General features: G+C 40.0%; 1 protein-coding gene across 1 annotated transcript; it reads left to right on the plus strand.

The window, feature by feature from the left end:
• Positions 1-6061: 6061 nt before the first annotated feature.
• On the plus strand, positions 6062-7150 carry LOC128740008 (uncharacterized). Its single transcript, XM_053835518.1, has one exon. It carries the CDS (start codon positions 6062-6064, stop codon positions 7148-7150), a length of 1089 nt encoding a protein of 362 aa, XP_053691493.1.
• The last annotated feature ends 13445 nt before the right edge of the window (positions 7151-20595 follow it).

A 20595-nucleotide genomic window follows, 5' to 3' on the forward strand; every position in this document is an offset into this window, starting at 1 on the left:
ATTGTCAAAAATAGACAACTACTTTCGAGAACATTCACAAATAACACAGAAAAAAACTTTCATACATTTTCAAAAATTGCACCTCCTTCAACCGGGATTGAACTCATGACATATCGCATAGAATACAACCGTCTTATCCCCTATAACAGAACTACTCTTGAATGAAGTAAGATTAAATGCTTATATGATTTGGCCGATAGCTGATTCGGGGTTGTCCGTTTTTGATTCAAGCTGGCTATAAATAGATAAAAACTCAAGTAACAAATTCAATTTTAAGATGCACTTGAAGAGGTTTCCAGCATTTGCTCCTTAAAACCGAATATAAAACTTGCAATTCTACAAATCTGTGATAAAACAGCCATAAAACCCTTATAAATCTGGGGAGGCCCACACTAAAGAAGGTTTTCAAGAATATTTCCAAAGGTCCTTTTAAAACTTGTAATTCTTATTGATATGTATTTATAGTGACTTCCAAGAGTCGGTTGAAACTAAAAGAAAACCACCACAAGTGTTGATGATTTTATGGTTGTCGTCTCAAAGAACACTTGCAAGATATCATACACTTTTCACAGTCTTAATTTGTTTAAATTGACTAAAAGCTATGATAGAAAAAGCATTCACAGATATTGCTTTTCCAAAATGGATATAAATGAAAATTGAAAATAAAAGCAGCGGCTTTGTTGTCAATCAATGAGAAATTTTTCATGTCACGCTTATTTTGTCGATGTTTTGTGACATGAAAGTTAGAAAATTTTAACGCGCCGGTTATTTTCGCTAGATTATCAAAAAATTTAATTAATAAAAAAAATTCAATAATTTCATGAAAAAGTTTATAGGCACCAAATTTTTTACAAATTGCGGCAAAAAGTCTTTTAAGTGTCCGAACATTTATTTAAAAATATAAGATCACTTATGGTATTGCATAACAACATATTTATAAACGCCCATATGCAATTTGCTAGAATTTCAAAAGTAATCAAAACAGTCCTGTTCGCCATTTTTTCAATGGTTTTATCTAAATCAACCTGAAGGCGCTTATTAGACTAACATTTCTTGCACAAGACAAAGAAAAAATTTCCAAGAGGCCGATAAGTTCATCTATACTTATTGTATTCTTGAAGAAGACAAGTTGTGCTTGAACAAGAATTGTTTGAATTACTTAAGGGGACCAAGTTTTTTGCAAGATAATCATTCTAGTATAAACAAAGAAAACGTCAGAAAAGTGTCAATGTAAGATGTTTTTTTGTGCTGGAGGTTCACCTACTTATATTGAGTTTAATATTTTTTAAGTACAGCAGTCATTATGATTACCAATATAAATTGATTTTAAAAATTAAAAGAGGGCTGCACGGCAGTTCCATGCGTTTAATCTGCAAAATTTTTTATATACTTTGTCGTTACAACCGTCTTTAAAAACATTTTCCCAACACCGGCTAATGACCTCTATATTCAGTTTAAAAAAAATCAGAGGGGTTGTGTACAAGACACGACCGCATATATAGGTGACGCAGGACTACGTAAGTCTCTTTGTAGTGATAGTAGCATGTATTCATGCTTGTAATCATTCGATTCTTCATGTATACATGCTATATGCAACATATATACATGCTACATGCGTTGTATGTAACATTTATCAAAGTAGTAATATTGCATACGCTCAACTCTCAAAAGATTGTGCATTTGAAAACAATTTAACAAAATCAAGAACACAAACTATTTCTTTCCTGCTACCTTACTGAAATTAAATATTGTTTTTATTATCCATGGTTTCCCACGTTGAAAGGATTTTACCAATTCAATCCTATTTTATCAACAGCACATCTTTTCACTACACTTCTAATGAAACGGCAAACATGCGTATTCATACAAAGCCGTATTATAACCGAACACTACAGCTGTAGCACATTTTTCCAACACAGATATCAAATTCGCCGAGGTTTAATCGTCACGCACTAAAGAAATTGCGATCTGTTGGGACAACGAGCTTATGTCATTTTTTCTGGCACATTTCCCTAACACAGACATCAGATGGGACTAGGTTTAATCGCGTTCGTAAGAAATCTGTCGGTACGAGGGGGCTTTGTCACTCTCTCTGGCGTACTTCCCAAGCAAGGACATCAAAATGGTCTAAGTTGAACCGCGGTGTTAAGAAATCTTGTTGAAATGAGGAAACTTTGTCACTTGTTTTAGCTTATTTCCCAAGCACAGATGTTAAATTGGTATAGGTTCAGATCATCGTAAAGAATCTTCCAACCAATCACGAAGCGAGAATTCTGGTAAAACATAGGTTCATTATTTTCAATTTTTCAATAGTTCAACATCAAAAATCCATACTTTTCTTCATTTGGGTCAATTCTTATAAGATTTTCCGATCGGTTGGTGTAAGAATATTGTAAATCGATCGGAAAACCGCTGAGCTATTAGCGCTCAAAACCTTTCATTTTTCGTGACGCTCGCATTTTTCGATTTTTTGGAATGACACCCTATCTCAAAACTTGCCGTAAGACGTAGTCCTACGTCAAAAATACAAACAACTCTACAAACCGGCACCGGCACCGCCTCCGCAAAAATACAATCGAACCAAATTTTCTAATAACATACAAATCTACCATTGATGCATCATCACCGGCATAGTCCTTCCTCAGCTAATTGGAAATCTTAATTGTTTTTTGATTTCGCTGATTTTTCATATGAAATCTTGCTATAGTTTCGATTAAAAGATCCATATTTGTTCAATTTTCTCCTGGTTCAGATGCCCATTTTGACAGATCAGTTGTTTACGCTCGAATGTTCTTTCTTCAGAGTATGATTTCTCGTACAAGGATATACGGGTTTAAGACGGTTTTATGGCAGTATTGTTAAGACAAACCAATCTTGCAGAAGAATGTCATAAATTTTTGTCAAAACTATTGCTAGATTTTAACACTAGATATACCAGACCAGTCATTTTGACTGGTCGTGCAATTTCAATTTGAAATTTCTACAACATCTAACATTTGATTTTAGAAACGATGTTATGACTTTTGTAGCTATAAGTAGAGAATACATTTTATGAACTTAATGTTACTTTATATATATTAGTAACAAATATAATTTTTGTTTTTGTCATTTATACCATCACCAGTCAAAATGACTGGTGCAAGATTCTATGAAGCAATTTAGCATTTCTGGAGAACGGTGAGTCCGAAGCATGAAATTATTCAGTGAAATGCCGTTCCTAATGGTTCTTGGCCATTTTTGTAGAATTTTGTCGAGAGTCGGTCCTTTTCGGCGGTTCTATTCTTCAGCTGACCGATTTCTCGCCGGATCTCTTTGAGATCGGAAGTCGAAACGCCCTTAGGCTCTCATACGTTCACTTTTGCTCCATTTTCTTTTGCTATATCAGCAATTGAGATCCCTATCAAAGAACTGCTTCCACTCACCAACCACTATGCGCTCGTTTGTGGCCAGGTTTCCCTGCTCGTTCTTACACATATCAGGCCTCGGTGTGTATCCTTTACGCATCTCACTGGCCTGAAATAGTGGTTCTAGCTCTCCTTCTGGCGTTTTGCGGCCTCACTGATGGCCGAACGTATCCTGCTACATTTATCTTCGAGGGTCGAAGCACCTGGCCACAGAGGAAGGCTCATAGTATGTGCGTAGTTCTCATCACATTCCGGGTTGTCTAATTATCGATTGTTTAACCGAGGATGGCTTTGTCGTGAGGTATATACCGTCGATAATTTTGAGCGCACGTGTACTGCTACTAGGTAATGATCTGAGTCGAGATCCGTACCCCGTAGGGAGCGTACGTTGGTGATATTCGAGAAAACCCAACCTTCGATGAGAATATGGTCGATTAGGTTCAATCTTGGTTGGTCAGGTGATCTCCTGGTGGCTTCGTAGATCTATGTGGGGAAAAAATGTGTTTCTGATCCCCAGGCCTCGGGAAGCTGCAAAGTTGATGCATCGCTGGGCGTTATCACTATACATTGCTTCCCTGTCGATCTGATCGTTCATGTCCCCAATGACGATGATATCCCGTGGCGAGCACTCGAGCAGCTATCGTATGTTGCCTCCTGCTGGACATAGAACGCTCTTTTCTCGTCGTCGGGTCTACCTTCGTGTGGCCAGTGCACGTTTATGATGGTGTAGTTGAAGAAGCGACCTGTTATCCTCAACACATATATCCTCTCCCGATCCTGCATTCTGCCCATCACTACGAAGCTCGTTGGTTGCTCCATCGTTCTGGCAAAATTGGGCCTTGCCGCCACGGATCCCCCAAACCTTCCCGCCTTTGCGACAGATCTCCTGTAGTGCCACAATGTCGAACTTTTGCGGTTCTAACTGAACGAGCAACATTCTGTCGCCATCCACGAAATTTGGTTTTACCGTTCCAGGTAGGAAGCATCCATTCCAAATCCTTGTTTCATCGCCTGTTCATGTTAAATGTTTCGAGTTGAATTTTCTTGAGTTTTCGTAATATTTTAGATATAAAAAGCTTGCCTTACTAGGGCTATGCTGCCGAGTCTCATGATGGGGCTGTTATCGTATAGTGCCGAGACAAGACAGTGCCTCCTTTTTTTTTTTTTTTTTTACGCGTTGGGAAATCTGCTGAGCGCCGTAGAAGATACGGTACTATCAGACACCTGAGAAGATACCTCAGGGAGTGGGGTTTAGGTATCCCGACCCCCCTAATGGGGCGTGAGGATCCCGACCCACTAAAACCCTACTCGAGTCTCCAGCCTCAATCCCCCCTGGCACCACCTTATCGGTATTACTTCAGGGAGGGGCTATTGTGCTTAATGCACTCGCTTAGATAACTACTGGACTATGGTAGTTAGGCTGTTTATTCGCCGTTGATCGGCTCTCCAGTGGTTTTGTAGCTCGAGTACAATCTGGGTAGCAGCCGCGTTGACCGCTCCCCAGATGTCCGAGCTGGAACACATCTTTTGGACTAAGTTATCCGGGGTAGTGTCCTGTCCGCTCACTGCCATCATGCTGCTTCTCGCGCCCGCGAAACTAGGGCATATGAAGAAAGCATGTTCTGCCGTTTCCTCAACATCCACGCATTCGGGACACGCGGGGGACTCCGCATGCCCGAACTTATGCAGATACTTACTTTTTATTTTCCGTCACCGTAACAATTTTAATAATATGTTTCATTGATATTTTTCGGTGAAATAAAACCCTTCTTTTCTCGATCTGCGTAACGTTTCTGGCTACTATGCTTCGCCTATCGTCAGACGCCTGGAAATTTTATTTTTGGTCAACTAATTTATACAAATTTTAAACACATTTTTCTTTTCACAAATTTACATTACAAAAACAAATAAAAAGCTTACATTTTCGTCACTCTATTTTCTTAGCACATTGCTAATGCTGCGTCCGCTGCCGACGAGTAACCATTGCCTGCTTACTTTGTTCACACTGCCGTAGCTTAGTGACCAGACCGTTATACATTGCGTTGAATGTTCCACATTCACGCTGTAGGTTTACAGTTTTTTCTTCCCCCAGTATCTTTATGTGGAACATCTCCGCGGTTTCTCTGCTCTCCTGGTTCTCGACTCTTTCTAGTATGCGTGTATTATCAAAGTCGAATATGTGTCCGCTCTGGATAGTGTGCTGTGCTAGTCCGGATTTTGCTTCTTTTTTCTTTGCGTCGTTCTTATGTTCAGCTATTCTCGTCTCCAACCGTCTTCCCGTTTGTCCAATGTACACTTTGCCGTCATCTGTACCACATGGTATAGAGTACACTACATTTTTCTGTTTACTTGGTGGGATCGGGTCTTTCAGCTTACTAAACACACGATGCTTGATCTTATCTAGTGGTTTGAAAGCTAGCTCTACATTATGTTTCCTTAGGATTTTGTGCAGTTTCTCACTCAGACCCGGTATATACGCAGAAGAAGCAAACATTTCAATCGAAGATGCAATCATTTGTATCAATGAAAGATGGAACGAAATTGGGAAACATACCAACATCGATCAAGGCAGCTTCATAGCAGCAGTCAGGCTCGTATTAGATTCAACCTTCTTCGTCTACCAAGGTACTACATACTCTCAATGTTTCTGGGTCCCAATGGGTTCACCTTTATCACCTGTAATTGCAAACCTGGTAATGGAAAAACTGGAACAACACTGCATAGCTGAATTAGAGAAGAAAAACATCAATCTAACAACATACCGCCGGTACGTGGACGACTGCTTCTGTGTGGCTACTGAGGAACAAATCAACGAAATACTGGCGACATTCAACAGTTTTCACGACAGGCTGCAATTCACCATAGAAATGGAGGCGAATAACAGCATAAAATTCCTGGACATGATGCTGACTAGAAACAACGGTAAGCTGGAAAAGTCATGGTTGCCGAAACAAGTCGATGGCAAATATCTCGACTTCCATTCGCAAAGCCCGTACGCACACAAATGCAATACGGCAATAGCGCTAATCGATCGAGCGATTAAATTATCGGATCCAAAAAATCGGCCATGCGCCATCAAAACTGTAAAAAGCATATTAAAAATTAACCATTATCCCGAGTGGTTTGTTAAAAAAATACTAAAAGCTAGAGTTCACAAGTTTTATAACACGCTCGAAATTACTAAGCAAACAGAAGAAAACATTAAGTTTGCTTCTTCTGCGTATATACCGGGTCTGAGTGAGAAACTGCACAAAATCCTAAGGAAACATAATGTAGAGCTAGCTTTCAAACCACTAGATAAGATCAAGCATCGTGTGTTTAGTAAGCTGAAAGACCCGATCCCACCAAGTAAACAGAAAAATGTAGTGTACTCTATACCATGTGGTACAGATGACGGCAAAGTGTACATTGGACAAACGGGAAGACGGTTGGAGACGAGAATAGCTGAACATAAGAACGACGCAAAGAAAAAAGAAGCAAAATCCGGACTAGCACAGCACACTATCCAGAGCGGACACATATTCGACTTTGATAATACACGCATACTAGAAAGAGTCGAGAACCAGGAGAGCAGAGAAACCGCGGAGATGTTCCACATAAAGATACTGGGGGAAGAAAAAACTGTAAACCTACAGCGTGAATGTGGAACATTCAACGCAATGTATAACGGTCTGGTCACTAAGCTACGGCAGTGTGAACAAAGTAAGCAGGCAATGGTTACTCGTCGGCAGCGGACGCAGCATTAGCAATGTGGTAAAAAAATAGAGTGACGGAAATGTAAGCTTTTTATTTGTTTTTGTAATGTAAATTTGTGAAAAGAAAAATGTGTTTAAAATTTGTATAAATTAGTTGACCAAAAATAAAATTTCCAGGCGTCTGACGATAGGCGAAGCATAGTAGCCAGAAACGTTACGCAGATCGAGAAAAGAAGGGTTTTATTTCACCGAAAAATATCAATGAAACATATTATTATGCAGATACTGTCTGAAGCAACCATGCCCTGACAGAATCTGTGTCAGGTGGAAGTTGACTTCGCCGTGGCGCCTGTTGACCCACCCAGATAGTTCCGGGATAAGTCGGTGTGTCCACCGACCTTTTGTGGAATTAGACCATGCCCGCTGCCATGTGGTCATCGAGGCCGATCTTGTGGTACTCCGTATGCCTCTAGTTCCTCGTTGGTTGAAGCACTCTACGTCTTCGCTGATAATAATGCCAATAGGCATCATACCTGCTAGGACGCAGATTGCGTCATGTGAAACTGTGCGATACGCACTCGCCACTCTCAAGCACATGAGACGATAGGTGCTTTCCAGCTTGGCTAGATAGCTTTTGGTACCTAACGCCGATGACCACACCGGTCCGCCATACCTAAGTATAGACTGGACCACGTTGGCTAATAGCCTTCGTTTGCTGCCATATACCGCAGAGCTATTAGACATCATACGAGACAATGCCGAAATAGCTGTGGAAGCCTTCTTGCAGGCATAGTCGACGTGGCTCCCGAACTTGAGCTTGTCGTCGACCATGACTCCCAGAAGTTTTAAGGACCGCGTTGACGAAATAGTGCAGTCCCCGACGCTGATCTTTGCTTGCTGTACCGACTTGCGGTTGTTAACCACGATAACCTCCGTTTTATGATGCGCTAGCTCCAGTTTCCTGGATCGCATCCAGTCTTCAACAATGCTTATAGAGTGGGCAGCCGTCAACTCAACCTCTCTGATAGATTCACCATAGACTTCCAGGGTGATGTCATCCGCAAAGCCGACAATCACCACCCCTACCGGGAACTTTAGCTTCAACACCTCGTCATACATGACGTTCCACAACACCGGGCCCAGTATGGAACCTTGCGGAACCCCTGCGGTGATTGGAACGCACTTCTGACCCTCCTCCGTGTTGTAGCATAGCACACGATTCTGGAAACAATTTTCCAGGATCCTGTACAGCGACACCTGCACTTGGACGTTCCGAAGCGAGTTGGCTATGGAGTCCCAGCTAGCGCTATTAAACGCATTTCTCACGACAAGCGTGACAACTGCGCAATAACGAATACCTGTCCTCTTGGGCTGGATTGCCACCTCGGCTGTCTTAGTGACAGACAAGATGGCATCCACCGTAGATTTGCCTTTTCGGAAGCCGAATTGGTTCCTTGACAGACCGTTTGTACCCTCAGTGTACTGTACGAGTCTGTTAAGGATAACCCTTTCCAGCACCTTGCCGGCAGTATCGAGCAGACAGATCGGCCTATATGACGAGGGGATACCCGGAGGTTTTCCCGGCTTCGGCAATAGGACCAGATTCTGTCGTTTCCATCTGTCCGGGAAGTTGCCAGCTTCCAGGCATCTACTCATTACTGCCCCGAATAATTCGGGAGCCTCCAGAATAGCCGCTTTAAGGGCCATATTCGAGATTCCGTCTGGTCCCGGTGCCTTGCTCACCTTTAGGGATTTAGCGATCTCAATGAGTTCCTCGTTCGTAACCGTTACTTCCTCCCCGACCTCTAAACCACCGTCGCCCACGTTACTTTGGATGTTCGGCCCGGAGACCGACCATCCTACGCTATGGTCTGAGATACTGGAACGTCGGCCGTGGGACGACTCAGCGGCCTGAGGCCAGGGCCTTGGCTCGTGGCGCGGAAAGAGGCCCTCAATGATCCGCTCCAGCATCTCTGGCGATCTCTCTGCGGGTGCCATCACGCCCTTGGCCTTTGCCATTACGATCCTGTAGACATCACCCCACGGGTTCGCATTGGCACTGGCACATAACCTTTCAAAGCAGGCTCGCTTGCTAGCTATTATCCCACTCTTAAGCGCTGCGCGTGCAGCAACTAGTGCTACTCGACATTCTGCTCTGCCCTCGTCCGAACGAGCTCTTTGCATAATTCTCCTTGCACGAAAGCAGGCTCCGCGGAGTTCCGCAATTTCTTCTGTCCACCAGTAAACCGGTGACCTACCATACCTAGGTCGGCTTTTCCTAGGCATGGTGGCGTCACACGCTCGCGACAGCACCTCAACCAAATGATCAGCGTTCGGATCGGGCATATCGCGATCACCGCACTCTCTCCGGATCGCTTCCACAAATACTTCGGGATCGAAGTATGATGTCTTCCACCCACGGGTGGTTGGAGTGTTGGCTCTACCCGCCGCCTGCCGCCTCGTTATCTGACCAACACCATAGCGGACCGCCTGATGGTCACTGTGAGTGTAGCCATTGTCTACCCTCCAGTCTCCTATCAGATCAGGGCTGCCGAATGTCACGTCGATAATAGACTCTGCACCATTCCCACTGCCATTCATCGCTGCGTCCGGCGTAGATGCAGTTGGAGCGACAGGTATGCCGCTTCCCTTTCCGCTTACGCTGGCGCTTCTGCTCGTATCCATCGGCGGAGATCACTGGATACCACCTCTTGCGAACGGATTATCTAATCCGTCCGCGCTCACTGAAGTAAAGTTTTTTTGATTTTGATTATTCATATAGAATCCCACGAGTTGAGGGGAAAGAAGAGTCTGCCGCATCAGAGCCCCTCATGATGCGGTAAGGGCTGATTACTGTGGAGGGCGCTCTGGTACTCCACAGGCTCCGTTTGAGGCTGGGTATTTATAGAACCCCCCCCCCACCATTCATCCCTCGGCACGGGTCGCATGACACCTTGGATTAGGGGTTTATCCATTCTTGTTTTTACTTTTAGCCATGGATAACAGCTATTCAACCATCCTCCTTTAGGGGCTTTGGACCCTCTGCTCAGGTTCTCAGTATTTTCAGGTTCATCGAACATGCTTCTACCGAGATCCGTCATTTGCAGGCGGAGAGTTTACACTCAGCCTTCGCATGAGTGCCCCCTTCTCTGTCGGCATACGACCCTAGTTTCCACCGGTTGTCCGATTTCCACTAAGGAACGTATCCCGGATGGTACCACGGGGAGGTAGAGAGAGGAGTTGCTAAATAAGAGGCTGTGGAACTTCGTGGTAGTTCTGGAGCGCATTATTCAACCATTTACCATCCAGACAGTGCCTCCTTGCCTGTCGGTATACGACTTTAGTTTCCACCAGTGTTGGTTACCACACCTCTGGTAAGGTTGCTCGTATTCCGGCTGGTAGGGTGATCAACCTATTTTGGACCCCATCTGTAGCTGTACATAATTTGGACACTTACAGCAAAATCAAATGAAAGTGTCCAAATTATGTACAGCTGCAGATGAGGTCCAAAACAGGTTGGTTACCCTACCACGAGGAGGTGGAGATAAAAGTTGCTGGATAAGAGGCTAAGGACCACTATAGGGTCTGTGTTGCACATTATTCAGTCGTTCACCAACCGTTTCTTATCCACCAGTCATTTTGACTGGTTTTGGTATAAATAGGTATATTTAAAATGCTGGTATATCTAGTGTTAAAGAGCGTCGTTTTTGAGCAGAAATCAAGTATCCACTTATCAGGTACCACTTATAAGGTGAATTACACTTATTGATATTTCAGTTTTATGCGTGTTTCTTCAAGTATCCTTCAATCATACTTCAGGAATGTTAATCAAATAAGATAACATTCACTTGAGGAAAAACATTATAAAACCTGATAGATTTTGCAATGCTCTGATAAAACTACTATAAGAAATGCATAAGACCAATTTGCTATTGGATTGTTACTTGGGAAGCCTTCGGTGTTCGGTCCAAAGCCGTGATCAAGAAGAAGAAATCGAATCCGTTTAAGGGGGCATAGTACTTTTTCAATTCCAAAAAATTGATTTTTTTAACGTGGGACTACGTCTTACGGCAAGTTTTGAGATAGGGTGTCATTCCAAAAAATCGAAAAATGCGAGCGTCACGAAAAATGAAAGGTTTTGAGCGCTAATAGCTCAGCGGTTTTCCGATAGATTTTCAATATTCTTACACCAATCGTTTGAAAAATCTTCTAAGAATTGACCCAAATGAAGAAAAGTATGGATTCTTGATGTTGAACTATTGAAAAATTGAAAATAATGAACCTAATTTTACTAAAATTCTCGCTTCGTGATTGGTTGGAAGATTCTTTACGATGATCTAAACCTATGCCAATTTGATATCTGTGCTTGGGAAGTAAGCCAAAACAAGTGACAAAATTTCCTCATTTCAACAAGATTTCTTGACACCGCGGTTGAACCTAGACCATTTTGATGTCCTTGCTTGGGAAGTATGCCAGAGAGAGTGACAAAGCCCCCTCGTACCAACAGATTTCTTACGAACGCGATTAAACCTAGTCCAGTTTGATGTCTGTGTTAGGGAAGTGTGCTAGAAAAAATGACACAAGTTCGTTGTCCCAACAGATCGCAAATTCTTTACTGCGAGACGATTAAACCTCGGCGAATTTGATATCTGTGTTGGAAAAATGTACTACAGCTATAGTGTTCGGTTATAATACGACTCTGTATGAATACGCATGCTTGCCGTTTCATTAGAAGTGTAGTGAAAAGATGTGCTGTTGATAAAATAGGATTGAATTGGTAAAATCCTTTCAACGTGGGGAACTATGGGTAATAAAAACAATCTTTAATTTCAGTAAGGTAGCAGGAAAGCAATAGTTTGTGTTCTTGATTTTGTTAAATTGTTTTCAAATGTACAATCTTTTGAGAATTGAACGTATGCAATGTTACTACTTTGATAAATGTTACATACAACGCATGTAACATGTATATATGTTGCATGTAGCATGTATACATGAAGAATCGAATGATTACAAGCATGAATACATGCTACTATCACTACAAAGACACTTACGTAGTCCTGCGTCACATATATATGCGGTCGGGTCTTGTACACAACCCCTCTGATTTTTATTAATTAATTCGAAAGATTAACAATTTGAACATATGAGGTTGAAGTCGTTTGGATGAATTTCGAAAATTGACAAAGTTATAACTATTTGTACTGCGCATGTCTGGAACGATTGCACAGCGAATAAAAACTCCAATGCTGTTTATCACGAAACCAGGTTTTCAAAGTCGATATCATAAATATCTCAAGAACGGCTCAAGCAATTCTCTTGCTTCTTTTTTTGTTTCAAAGCTAACAAAATTATCTAGCGTTTGATCTATCCTGTTTTCGATATTGCAATTTATGTATTTTCTAGAAATGTTTCGACTAAAAACCTTACTTTTATGTTTGAATGTCGGTCATTTTGTTATGCGTTCGGTACGTATGGTACCGCAATTCATGTTTTTTCTCAATGAAGGTTTTCAAGGAGCCATAGGAGAGAGAGAAAGAGGTTTCCGTATAATAACAAAATTGTTAATAATTGTCTAAAGTGCAATGTTTAGAATGCAAAAAAAAACTCGAATCGAATCGTCTAGTGCGTTATCGAGAAAAAATATTTGAAATGAGGCAAAAAATATGGTGCCAAAGGTACTATGCCCCCTCAATCGCGTTGCACCTTTTTAAGAATGTTGCACGATGTGCCATCAAATACATAAGAAAATAAGGCCGTCAAGATTTTTTTTGCAATAAGTCTTACGCGTATATTTCAGCTTTCGTGTCTATAGACTTTGTAAGCCATGAATTCATCCCTGTGAAGATTGCACGTAACCGCACAATAATTGCACACTAGCAATAAAAAGCTCACCGTAACTTACGAACATAGCCACCTATCGGTTACTAGAAGAGTTACTGTCGATCGCGCCGATACATACTCACTATTGGCGTCACTCAAATTGGTCATCTCGCTTTGCCTAATGGTTGAGTGATTTAAATCTCTGGTGTGCGCTCGAGATTGTTCTTCAAACAATCGCGAATGAGGTACAAGAAATAAATCGTACAGGTTGATAGAATTAATCTTTGTCGCGAAATATAATAGCATTTCGATTGCTATTATGCCGAAAATGCTATAAATAAGGGATCCGACCAACTCCATTGCTAATTGAGTGGAGATCTTCAAACTTAACTTTTCTTCCGTATCAAAGTTCGCGATTTTCAAAGGTGCATTTCAAGGTGGTTGACAAAGTCAAGGACTTTGCTAGCAAAATCCACTCGTGCTTAAGGTGAGAAGAAGCTAGAGTAGCGAGATTAGGCCTTATAAGTAACTTTTAAAGTTTTAGACCGACTGCTAGGATAGGAGTTACCAAAAAAAGTTACTCGTGCCCGTAAAACTTACAACTAGCAGGTAAGCTGCGTGCTACGGTAACTAAAATAACTTATCAGGCATACGCATAACGAATGTACACGTTGAACAGGGTTCCCCATTCAACGTGGGGTGTTTATTCCGGCTTGGGCAGAAGACCAATCTGCTAAGCGGATCCATCGAACAAGCTGTCATAAGTCATAGGATTGACTGATCCACTCAGCGCACTCAGAACGTTCTACGGACCGGCGCCTGCCACTCACCCTAAGGTGGCAAACGCTATACGCTCTTCGTTTACATCGGGATCAGCTTGACTGCCTGGATCAGCTGATTGATCGCTACTGCCTGTGTTATCAGGATCGTTCGGCCTGTGCTGTCGAACTGTGTGGAAGAACCAAATCAAAAAACCGCAAGTGCTAGCAAATAAGACTGGTTGTGGCTAACAACCTTAAGTTGAGTAGCTTTACCCTGTCCCGGGACCAGTAGGCTGATGCGTTCAATAAACAGCCTGTTAGTTTGAAAACCACCTGAAAGATATCGAACTTTTGTTTGTTTTTCGGATTAATGAATGGTAAGATCTCTGATTTAGCTTCGCGGGTCGTCTCGATTCGTTTAGTTCATTTGTTTTGGAGATTTTGTAGATATTAATCGATCAGTCTGTACGAATAATTATTGGTTTAACCCCTGTTAGGAAAAGTCAGATGAACGGTGTGATTTAGCCACTTTTAACCCGCCCGTTTTACAGAGTCTCATAGCCGGACTTTCAAAAGCGTCAGCAGCCTCCTAAACCGGAGTGGCGCTTAAGCTGCAGTGCGTTGTGTGCAACACGAACGTTACAACTTTTCTGCTCATTTTGGCAGGACCCGACCAAAGAAACGATTATTCAAATGATGCGTAAAAGAAACTATTTCTCAGTAACTATGTGACTTATTGTATTATGATTTTGTCACTATGTAACTTTGTAAACAAAACATAACCCGAGAAAATAAGAGATAAGATTCCATTTTAGATTTCAGTTTCAAGCATCTAGCAACAAAATAAAAGTTTGAGTAAACGAGAGATTCTCCATAAAATACATGCCATAGTTGTAGCATTGACTAAAAAAACTGGTTCTCTCATATATGAAATTCTACAATGACGTTCGAAAATAACTCTTTAGGTTATTTAAACAAAGACTTCTGTCAATACGTTTTATAATTTTTTAAAATAAAGTGCATGAGGTTCACAAAACGTGACTTGACAGGAGCGGCGCGTTACTGCATCGAGTATGTTTTAGATTAGACAATTTTTTAGCAACATGTGAAATGCAACATATAGAATGCGACATGTTGCTAGTTGTTGCTTGCATTAATCGTGGGAAGGACCAACCGGCATCAAATTTAGGATTTTTACATTCAAAAAGGCGCAACATCGCCCAAGTTGTGTTCGTTGCTAAGCTCTTGAACGGACAAATTGATTGCCCAACTTTATTGGAACAGCTCAATCTCTACGCCCCAGAACGAGCTCTTCGAACGAGGAACTTTATCTATCTCGAAGCAAGGAGAGTCAACTACGGTCTATTTAGCCCAACAAGGTACATGCAGCCCAGTTCAACACAGTCTACGAATTATTTGACTTCGACATCTCCATCGATACTTTTAGAAGACGACTCTCCCAAAGACAATAGTTATGTGTTTCTTCGTGTGTAGAGTAATTGTATTTAAGTTTTTGTTCTACTATTATTATTAGCATTATTTTTATTATTATTAGTATTCATTAAGACCGCACTGTGTCCAATGAATTTTTAAATAAATGACAAATGACAAATGACAAATTCTGACTTGAAATGAAAAATCTACTCTAATACGTATTATAAAGCTACTCTAATACGTATTATTTATATTTTACATTTGCAATAACTTGAGAACGACATAAGAAAAAAGTTTATGTGACATAATTTGTTCAAAATTATGCGTAGAATTTGCGTAAAATTACGCGAAGAATTTTATTTTAGTTTTACAAAAAAGCAGCGTAGGGTTGCGGTTCCACCTCGTCATACGTAATCATGATTCACACTTTATTTCGAGTTTTTAAAAGAATTATATCCACAAGTACTCAAGTTTTTGGCACGAGATAAAACTCTCACTTCTTGCATATACACCCATATTTAGACAGATAAAATATTTCAAAATTTACATTTTTTACAGACACAGATGTTCTTGTTCAGCGGCAATTGGTCATACAGAAACTGCACTTCGCCATGACGAAGTTTTGCTTTCGTCCACCATGGACAAACACAATTGTTTACAAAAATTTATGCATGTATTCGTTATGCCGTGAGCTATTCAACTGGCACCAAAACAATGCAAGTAGTTTGAATCAGAGCTTAGATATCGATGTTTTTACTCCGAGTAATCTGCTGATGATGTGCTGCTGATGCTCTTCGTCATATTCAAAGCGAATAGTAAAACCAAGGGACTTTTATTTTTGAAAAAAAAAATGGTGAAAATAGTGGTTTTCTTTCATTATCTTTTGTCGATTACTAAGGGACAATACATAAATATTGGTGCAAAGTGCATATTAGTTTGAATGTAATTCACCTCAAAGTTAGTCATATTGCTTGTTTTTCGCGTCTATGTCGGGAAAGTAGATGAAGCCATCCAGCACCCTATTTACAAAACTTTTTTTTTCAGTGTATTTCTAAATACGCCCTTTTTAAAAGTTACTCTTGCTGAAAAAATATGTTTCATGGAAAATGAATCCGTGCGTGGTTCAATGTATCAGCAAAATTTCGAAATCAAAAATAGTCGAGACAAACCGTTTTATTAGTTGAGCTGGAATTGCTCTATAACAATATTATAACAAATTTTGATATAATAACAAAACTTGTAATACTTCTAATTGCCTCATTATTTTGTCTGATCAAAAATATAGCAAATTCTGCTATTTCTATCTGATTGAGATATTTTTTGTTATATATTTGTTATAATCATTTACTCGGGTAACCATACTGTTACTCATCCACTAATTGCTTCGAATACTAACGTAAGTGAAGTTAAGGAAATTTCAATTTACGCACAAAACTTTAAGAGAATGCGTAGTGCGGAAAAAATTAATAAAATCCAAAACGCAGTTAGTGGATGCCCACATTCAATTAATTTAGCTACAGAGATTAATTGGAACGACAGCATAAAAAGTGAAGAAGTGTTTAATAACAATTTCAATGTGTTTAGAAGCGATCGGTATTTATCATCATCTGACAAAAAATCAGGCGGTGGTGTTCTTGTAGCTATTAGTGTTCTGTATGATGGCGAGCTAATCTCAACTCAAAAGTATGCAGAGTTTGAAGATGTCCGGGTAAGAGTTTTATTGAGTGGCGAAAGACTTATATTTGCTATATTTGACTTATATTTCTGTGTATTCCCTCCCCATTGCACGAAAAAGCAATCGTATGAAAAAAATTTAACTACAGCGGAATTATTGATTGATAACATGGAACCAGACGCAAAAATCCATATTTACGGAGATTTTAACCAGCATAGTGCCGAATTTATTGTAAACAAGCTAACCCGACAAACTTCGTATTGCCACAAATTAAACTGTGTTGTACATAAATCGTGAATCTCTGATGACCTTTGTCACAATCTCGAGTTTTACAAGTTTCTGGGGAGTACATGAGGGTTTTAATATACAAATTTTCCTCACAGTAAAGTAGAAAACAACTCCCTTCATGGCTTAGCCTGATAAAATAAAGCGGATAGTATTTAAATATTCGCCATCATTACAAACCATTTCGCCGAATACCATTTTGCGGAACACCAGTTCTCGGTTGACCATAACACGGAATATAGAGTTTCGCAGAATACCATTTCGCGAAAAAACTTACGCGGGATGTACCACTTCACGAAAAATATTTTCATAGAAACTACCACTTCGCAGGGGTGAGCCAACTGAAGGAAAGTAACAGAGGTCAGTAGATCTAGGAAAATAAATAAACCTAGACAGAGGAGATCTCTACGGGGGGCTGGCCGCCGCAGTGGCCGGCGCTTCCGACTGCAGGTCGCCGGCAACACTCGCGGCCTGTGGCCGTCTCGCGCTGAATTATCTAATGTTACTATAGATAGTTTTTGGTGGTCTTGTTATTGAATAATGTTTTATGAAAGAGTCCAAAATTTCTCGAGTTCGATTAGTTTTGGAGTTACGCAAAAATTTCTGTTTTATTTGTAAGAAAGTCCTTATCCTCCTACCACAGGGGTGAGGGGTCTCAAACCATCATTAAAAAAATTCCTGCCTCCAAAACCCCCCACATGCCAACTATGGTTCCATTTGATTAATCAATTCTCGAGTTATGAGGAAATTTGTATTTCATTTGTATAGGAGCCCCCCTCCCAAAGAGGTTTCAATTCACCATAGAAAAAATTCTTATTTCCAAAAACACCCACATGTCAAATTTTGTTCCATTTGCTTGATTAGTTCTCGAGTTATGAGGAAACTTTTATTTCATTTGTATGGAAGCCCCCCTCTTAAAAGGGAGAGGGGTCATTATTCCCCTCCTAAAAAGAGGAGCAGTCTCAATTCACCATAGAAAAAAAATTGCCTGCAAAAACACCCACTTGCTAAATTTGATTCCATTTGCTTGATTAGTTTTAGAGTTATGAGGAAATTTGTATTTCATTTGTATGGGAGCCCCCCTCCTAAAAAGGTAAGGCGTCCTAATTAATCACAGAAAAAATTCATGCCTCCAAAAGCACCCACATGCCAAATATGGTTCCATTTGATTGATTAATTCTCGAGTTATGAGGAAATTTGTATTTCATTTGTATAGCAGCCCCCCCTCCTAAAGTAGGGAGAGGTTTCAATTCACCACAGAAAAAAATTCTTGTCTCCAAAAACACCAACATGTCTAATTTGGTTCCATTTGCTTGATTAGTTCTCGTGTTACGAGGAAATTTGCATTTCATTTGCATGGGAGCCCCCCCTCCCTCTCCTAAAAAGGTGAGGGGTCCTAATGCATCATAGAAAAAATTCATGCCTGCAAAAACACCCACACGCTAAATTTGGTTCTATTTGCTTGATTAGTTCTCGAGTTATGAGGAAATTTGTATTTCATTTGTATAGGAGCCCCCCTCCTAAAGCGGGGAGGGGTCTCAAGTCACCATAGAAAAAATTCTTGTCTCTAAAAACACCCACATGTCAAATTTTGTTCCATTTGCTTGACTAGTTCTCGAGTTATGCAGAAATTTGTGTTTTATTTGCATGGGACCCCCCCCCTCTCCTCTTAGTGGGGCGAGGGATCTCTAACCATCATAAGAACCTTCCCTGTCCCCAAAAACCGCTATATGCAAATTTTCACGCCGATCGGTTCAGTAGTTTTCGATTCTATAAGGAACATACTGACACACATACAGACAGCAGAAATCCTTTTTTATAGGTATAGATGATGGTAATGAATCACTTTTGCTTCCTACCCGAGCAGGAGCGAAGAGCAAAATAATATCAAAATGTGTTATTGGAAATAACTGGATATCAAAATTTGGTCTTGTTTTGGCTGACATAGTTGGTAAAATAACAAAAAATAATATCAAAATTTTACACCCTTAAGGCCAAAAGAATAATTGTATATGAGATTTTAAAAAATCATTTTATAGAATATTTATAATTTAAAATCTCTTTAATCAATAAAAAAAATTGTAAGAAATATATCGAACGTCATTTTAAGGCCAAAATATGATAACAAAATCAGTTATTAAACTCATCTTACAACCACTGTTTTAAATATCTACTCTATAATAAAATGTGTTATCAATGTATTTCCATATCTATTCAATAACAAAATGCACTGAAGTCGCTTTTTACGCGGTTTTTTTTCACACGGTTTTTTTACGTGACTATTTTTACGCGGTTTTCGGAATTTATGCGGTTTTCGGAATATACGCGATTTTTTACGCGGTTTTCGGAATTTACACGGGACGTATCCTTCGCGTAAAAAGCGACTTGAGTGTATACCATTATAACACAGTTTGATATTGTTTTTGTATTATTTTGCTCTTCGCTCCTGCTCGGGTATAATAGAAGACAATGAAACTCTGCAGATGATATTCGATAAATTTAGTCAGTTAGGGCTATATCAAGTCAATCCCATTAGAAACGAATTTAATCAATTTTTAGATCTTTTATTAACAAACTGTACAGAAGATTTCTGTGTTGACGAAGCCTCATTTCCTTTGTGGAGGAATAAGAAACTCCACCCAGCTATTGAATATTCGCTTCTAGTTGACACTAAGAGATCGCGTCGTACTCAGTGCGAATATGAACTGGTTTACAACTACAAAAAAGCGAATTATGAGCTTATCAATCGAAGGTTAACTGACATAGACTGGCAATCTCTCTTAAAAGAAGAAACAGATAGCGACATAGCGACGTTTTCTAGGTTGTCTATATTGTATCAGTGATGAGATAGTTCCTAAATCGAGAAATAGAACGCAATTCATGAAGCACCCAGTTTGGTTTACCCGGTAAATAAGAAATTTGAAAAACAGAAAACAAAAAGCTCATAAAATGTATAAAAAATATAAAACTAATTACAATTTGGGACAATATACATACACATCTCGAGAGTTGGATGCTAAAATATCTATAACATACGAGAATTATAATATACAGATAGAAAATAATATCAAGTCAGATCCAAAAAAAAATTTTAAATTTGCTAAAGATAAAATGAAGTGCAGCAATTTTCCATCCCGAATGCAATATGAGGACTACGCCAGTACTGAACCCAAAAAAAAAAATTAAAATATGTTTGCTACATTTTTTCAAACTGTTTTTGAGAGTAGCGATATAAACCGAGATTTTGACTATCTTTCATTTTTACCTGAACAAATAAATGATATTTCGGTGACATTTATCTTAGCTCAAGAAATTTTGACAACGCTCAAAGAATTAGATGCATCTAAAGGACCAGGGCCAGATGGAATTCCACTTTAATTAATGAAGAACGTAGCTACAGCGTTCGTTAATCCATTGTTTTGGATTTTTAATTTATCTCTTCAGTCAAAACGCTTCCCACCCACGTGGAAAAAATCATACCTCATTTCGATATTTAAATCGGGAAAACGATAAGACATTAA

The sequence above is a fragment of the Sabethes cyaneus genome, chromosome 3 (assembly GCF_943734655.1).
Source record: "Sabethes cyaneus chromosome 3, idSabCyanKW18_F2, whole genome shotgun sequence".
Taxonomy (NCBI): Eukaryota; Metazoa; Arthropoda; class Insecta; order Diptera; family Culicidae; genus Sabethes; species Sabethes cyaneus.

What these genes read in the sequence shown, in the direction of transcription:
- LOC128740008 (XM_053835518.1), top strand. Translation starts at nt 6,062, where the DNA reads ATGGGTTCACCTTTATCACCTGTAATTGCAAACCTGGTAATGGAAAAA.